This window comes from Ciona robusta, chromosome 7 (genome assembly GCF_009617815.1).
Source record: "Ciona robusta chromosome 7, ASM961781v2".
Taxonomy (NCBI): Eukaryota; Metazoa; Chordata; class Ascidiacea; order Phlebobranchia; family Cionidae; genus Ciona; species Ciona robusta.
In genome coordinates, this window is record NC_143241.1 from 6,744,512 (window position 1) to 6,751,087 (window position 6,576).

Here is a 6,576-nt window from a genome sequence, read left to right on the forward strand (position 1 = left end):
ACTATAAACACGTAAACGCAAATGGATACAGTGTATAACATTAACGTATCAGTTATCTGACTTTGGAGCAAATAGCGAGGTAATTGAAAGTAGTGTATGAAAAAGCATTAAGGCCCTTCATCAGTGAGAAAGTACATATATGTCTTACATCTCATTGCCCGAGGCAGACGACTTCGAGAAAAAGTCTCTCTTCAATTTCCCCGTGCGCGAATACTACATAAGACCTGATGCGTTGCCCAAACTCACACTTTCGAGCCTCAGAGCGCACGATCACTAGAATATAAAAGCCTTAAGCAGTTATCTGTATTTGTTACATTGAGTTGCAAATATTCGAAGAGATTTACCATTTAAACAACCAAGATGAAAATGTTGGCATATCTTGCTTCAGCCTTCCTTCTGATTTCAATCATTGAAGGTAAGACACAAAGTTTGTATATATATTGTAATAAATATACCTCTTTTTCTATTCTATATGGGTGATTTTCTATTCCATTTGGGTCTTCCATAGTATGGTAGGCTACGTGTTTTTTCGCACAGTTGCACGATTACCCCAAATCTAACTAACATATACTTAGCCATGCAATGCAGGATTTAATGCATTTTCAATTGCGTCACTGGCTCTGCACTTTACATTGGCATGATGCAATTACCGCGCATTAAGTTTTGCAAGCTGTAATTTCGTAACGTGTGGAATGGTGTTTCACAGCTGCTCAAGCCACGTAAAGCACTTGGAGCTGCTCGTCTTCAAGAATAATTTGAACACCGCGCGTTTTTGGTTAACATTCCGGCAGTGTCGCATTTGCCGCAAGCTTTCTGACACTCATTAGTTTGAGCGAAAAATAACCAATTTAAATTTTGCCAACATGGTACTCCTTATACGCAATATTTGCAAATTTCGCATAAAAGTTTTTTTAAGCAATTAACCGTACTTATAGGCTATAAGAAAATCTGCCTTATTTTTTTGTCAAAATGCAAGAGTTTCCGCAAGATAAACGTGTAATACCTCGCTATATTCAAATCTAATCAATGAATAACATCACGATCTTTCCCACCCAAGTTATAAGTTCTTAAAATATACGTTCGTGATTCCACATTAAGATATAACATAGGATTAGTTGAGGGCGTAATAAACATTGGGGTTTTTCATCGCACGCTTTTCGTCTGTTTTAACGCGATGTTTTTAACTTGCCAAATTTAGCAATCGGACCGAAAATAATGTTTTCGAGTCAAAATGCGCAAAGTTTGTACATTAATATTTCGGTCGTCGTTAAATGCCGAAATTGTAAAATAATGTTGCGTAATAGAAAGATATGTGAAAATGTAATGTTAATTTGCCCATAAGGAAATTTTGGAAACTTAATAGTTGCCAACTTCATGCTGCGTCTGTTGAATACATTACTTTTTCAATTTGTTGTATAAACATAGATCGACCGTAACTTTTTTGCGCCGCTCAAATGTTAACATGGGCGGCACCTAATTAACGACTTATGTTTATTAACCAAGCAGATTACCCACCGAATAAACCGCTTTAAGCCAGTTAGCATAATCATAACCTTTTATCGTTCAGGTTCTCCAGTAAGATTCAGCGACCGACGTTGTTTCGCCCGTCTGCGGCAAGTCCAGCTTGAGATCCGGGCAAACGGGGATATTGTGTCCGATCCCTATTATGTACCAGAGTGCGACTCCAGGGGTATCCGATGGAGGGTAAGTTGATAGTAATGTCATATATTAAAATGGGATAAGGTGGTACACCTTTTATATTGAAGTGAAGCAAGATAGGTCCTGTATTTATTCTATTTTCTCGTCCCGTTTAGTAGTGTACAAACAATATTTATTAAATGTATACACCATGTGGTCTGGTGTAAAAGAGGACACCCATGTTATAACTCAACAGCGGACATGAGGTGTGGTAATAAAGCATATCCAAAAAAAACGTGTTTTTACTCAACGGTTTGCATGAGGTGTTGTATATCAATACGTTGTCTGTGCCTGACTGTAAAAATGCACCACCGCTAAATTATAGCAGCAAGCTTTTATAATTTTAGCATTTCATTACATTGTTTCTATCTCACAGCCTGCCCAATGCGACCACCACGATATCGGTTATTGCTTTTGCGTGAACACGACCACGGGAGAGCCAATGAACAGAACAAGATCCCACTATCACACTAAAGAGCTTCTACAATGTGGTAAGTCAAGCGCCATGGCAAAAAGTTAAAAAAAATAATCACCTACAAAGTTACATACATAGTAACTCGTAAGCGGGCAATAGGTGTATGAAACAGAACACCCGTGTGATATAACGACTGTCGCTTCCATCCACGCGAGGATAAAGCAAGTTACATTTAAGTGTCTGACGAATTTCTTTCGTTCGCATAATTTACATAGGCGTAACCTATGCGTGTAAGCTGGTCCTACAAAACGTGATTTGAAGATGTTGCGTGTAAACGGCGAGAGTGTCACTTTAATCCCGTTAGTTTTGATACTTGAACACTTTCGTCCAGTCATGGTAAACGCGCAGGAATTATTGGTTAAGCCGATTAAAAAAGGCTTGAAAATTATGTAGGCCTCTTATAACGTAAGATTAAGCCTCTCGAAGGCTATGATGTTGCGTGTAACAGCATATGGAAGAAAAACTAGAACTGCAAGTTTTGGATCACGTAGCCTAAAAGTGGTTTTGTTGCTCCTGTAAATACCGCGGGCATTAATTTTTCCGAACCTCGAAAATGACCACGCTTTTTTTCTGCAGATACCGATGTACCTGAAAACAAACGGTGCCAGAACAGACAACAGGAGTATAGAAACTTCTTGAAAAACTGGGAGTTGCGACAGGCGAATCCGTTCTACTACTTCCCAGAATGCAATCAAGACGGTACTTTCAAGGTAAGGGATTTGTATCTGTGATTATAGATTCATATACCGAATTTTTAATTATAATTATTATAACTAAAAGTATTAAATTAAAACAAGTTTTGCATGCTCATTATCGTAACCGGGGTGGCAGTAATATATAAAATAAACGAAAATCGTAAAATATATAATATAAACGAAAAAGTAAAACGTTAAAACAGTTTTTTTGTTATGAAACACTAAATATTAAAATAAAAGTACAAACTTAATTGGTAGAAAGGCCTTTATTGTTAATCGTTACATGCAAATTATTCTGCATTTACTTTTTCTAAACATGGCTCTGTTTCACCAGGCTTTGCAAAGAGACAGCATCAATTTCTTCTGTGTCCAAACGACCACTGGTGAAAAGATACCAGGAACGGACGTTGGACCTGGAAGCAACAGACCTCTGATTGAACCGGTCTGTCAAGCCTATTCCCAACAATGTAAGTTTACAATTTATAGTAGGGTGAGGTAAAATGGGACACTTGGCAAGTAAGGTGGGGTAGGATGGGACATCCCTCGTTCTATTTTTCTCGTCCCTTTTGGTAGCAAACAAAAAAGAATGTTTACAGAAATATATAGCCTTAGCCACGCTACAGTAAAATAGCGTTGTTAATTGTTCAAAACACTCTCGGAAAATGTGGGATTTAGGTGCCATCAACAGCGTCCCATCTTGCCTACAGTATTATAGGACTTGTTGAACTTGTCATAGTTAATTTGCTTAAAATTTGATAAAAACTCGCATTTGTGACTCATGGAAAATGTATGAAATCTTGGCCGATAATCAAACTGTAACTAATATGTTTAAATGTGTTGGTAATTGCGGCTGTAAACAATATATTATATATTCAAATCTATCTCATCTTGACAGGGGCAGAGTATAGAGAATGGCTGAGGGTTGGAGATGTAACTGAAGAACACGAACACGAAGCTACTAACGGCTCATGCACGTAAGTTATAACCTTTTACATTCAAATAATCTTTTGTGTGATCATTCCATGATAAAGTCTTATTATCGGATTCCACGGAACGTATACATTTACCAATATAAGTAACGAGCAATTTACAGTAACATTTATCACCCAAATCAAATTTTTGACTTATCATGATTATTGATATGCTTATAAACACATTATGCTACGTCGTGCACGGTTAGTTCCGTACTTGTTAGTGTTAAGCACCACATAGGTCTAATGTTTGGGTTTTGAACCACTTTGAGCCTACAGCCTTTGCGTTCACAATACAGGAATGGAAAACAATTCGTGCAATGCGGCTGCTCGAGAAAATGCGTGCCTGGCTCCGATATGTCGATGGAAGGCTCTGCTGAAGTTTGCGAGGGTTGCAAGCCGGTGTGTGTATGCCCTGCTGGTCTTTATGATTTGAATGGAACATGCGTCGATAATGCAGCTTGTCTTGCCGCACCGCCGATCGACGAGGATCATCGTGTGCTCGACGTACATGGTGCAGTCTGTAAGTTAAACATTAAAATAATGACAAAAATAATTCTAAATAATGATTAAGTAGTGATGGGTAGGATACAACATGTTTGCATTCAGTTTTGTCGTCTCAATGAGTAATAAACAAAGAATATTCCCAAAATAAGTAACCGCATCATTACGCCTCTAAACGTACGTTGTTAATTGTTAAAAACACACAAGGAAACTGGGATTCATGTGCCACACCTCACGGTATCCCATCTGACCCCACAGTACTATATATGCTTATTGACAAAATTAAAATAGTTTTGTCTGCATTACTATTTCGTATAATCAATGTACAATTTTCCTGTTTTAAAAATTCTAATCTTTAACTATTTTCACAGGGTTTGAATATCAACAAGACAATCCAAGCCCAGTCATCCATAACTACTTGAGACTTGAAGAAGGCGAATTCGGCGAGGGTGGTCGTCCAGCAGAATACAGTCCGGGGCAAAACTCTCCGCCTGCACGGCCCATTGAAGAGATTGAACCAACAGAAGTGATCCAGGAAACGACTGGCGAAGGTGTCCAGGAATCTGAAGTCACATCTACGAATAATACACCTGTACCTATTGATAATGAGTTTGAACAATGGAATGAAACAGAAGAAGTATCTAATCCTGAATCAAACGAGTCCTCGGGTCCTCCGTTAGATGAGGAGTTTGAACAAACAGAGGAAGTGGAGAATGAAACTTTAACATTACTTCTTCCAACTTTTGAAGAGCTGATGAGAAGTACTCAAGATCCTTACAGTGAACCCACCACCACAACTGTCGAGACCCCGAGCTATATGTATGAGAACGGTAACGAGTACACTGAGTCGCCATACTTAACAGATGCGGAACTCCGGAAGATTTTAGGAGAAACTTCAGATCTCGAAGGGCAGGAGGAAACCACCGAAACTCCGAACAGACTTGAGGCTCAGATGAACGGAATTGAAAATCGCCAACTCATCCGGGATGAAGTTCCTGCTGTTCAACCCACTCCTCCAATTGAAGAAACCGTCTTTCTTTCCGGGTCAATCCAGGAGATTGAAAATAACTCTTCCCAGCTTACTCTTCCACTTCCAACAGAAGCAAGTCCTCCGGAAGAGGAAGAAGAGGTTGAAGAACCTCCGGAAGAAGTTACAGAAAACATGCGGGCGCAGTTTATCTTACCTACAGCCCCAGTATCAGTAAGAAAGTCAAATGCGTAACCAACCATCAACCAATTCGTCTTTTGATAAGTTTTCTCCCTGAGTCTTGTTCCTAAATGTACTGTGTACAAGAAATGAAACCGAGTTGGTACAACGTCGTCAACCACCCAAAGAGAAGTTAAATCATTTCTTTTTCCACTGTGATGTCCCTTCTTTTTTGTCCAATTTTTGTCAATGCTGTCCCAGTCTTACCCTTTCAGGCTGCCACCCTTGGGCCTTAGTTATCTTTGTACTTAGCCTACTCACAAAGTCGCTGCGGTGGAAGGAACGACGAAAACAAGTGAATTTGTTTTGGTTTATATCTTGTGGTCACGCTGCTCTCACGAGAGGTGCATGCCACACGAAGAGACGACGAGCCCATGGTGTCAAGCTTAACGAAAACGCTCATGGCATTCGGTGGCATCATATTCTATTATTTCTCTGTTTTGACGAATTCAACCAACAAATTTTCCGGCTGTCAAGAACAAATAAACATTCTTTTTACAGTCAAGCGACCGCCGGACCGACTCCGACTTTCTGCATTTTTAAAGAGCTGTACTCCTGTTTTGTAGATTGTGTACAGAACGTACTTCAAAACTGTCCTTTCGTGTAAATTTGCTGCATTTAATAACGTATATTGTATGTAAATTCCCTGATCAAATAACGCGACAGGTTTCATTCGTTGAACATTATTTCTTTCTTTTTATTTAAGTATTGCGTCCTTTCTGCACTTCTTGCTATTTATAATACTTGTTGTTTTTCGTCCAAATAAAACAATTAAATTATTATTTGTATCGATTTCTTATAGCCATCAAACTATATGCTTGTCGTTTCGAAAAATATCGAAAACTTTGCATATAGATTTTCAGTTTAACCGATTACCACACACTGTGTACAGATTACCCAAATTAAGTTACAAAATAATGTCATTGCAATGTCAATTATACAAGCAATGCTTCGGATTACCCAAATTAAGTTACAAAATGATGTCATTGCAATGTCAATTATAAAGGCAATGCTTCGAACAAGTGC

General features: G+C 38.7%; 1 protein-coding gene across 1 annotated transcript; it reads left to right on the forward strand.

The window, feature by feature from the left end:
• Positions 1–224: 224 nt before the first annotated feature.
• Positions 225–6,332, forward strand: LOC149734267 (uncharacterized). Its single transcript, XM_089881330.1, has 8 exons — positions 225–415; positions 1,568–1,704; positions 2,075–2,189; positions 2,750–2,883; positions 3,203–3,335; positions 3,764–3,842; positions 4,139–4,362; positions 4,715–6,332. Exons 1-8 carry the CDS (start codon positions 361–363, stop codon positions 5,563–5,565), a joined length of 1,728 nt encoding a protein of 575 aa, XP_089737456.1. The 5' UTR covers positions 225–360; the 3' UTR covers positions 5,566–6,332.
• The last annotated feature ends 244 nt before the right edge of the window (positions 6,333–6,576 follow it).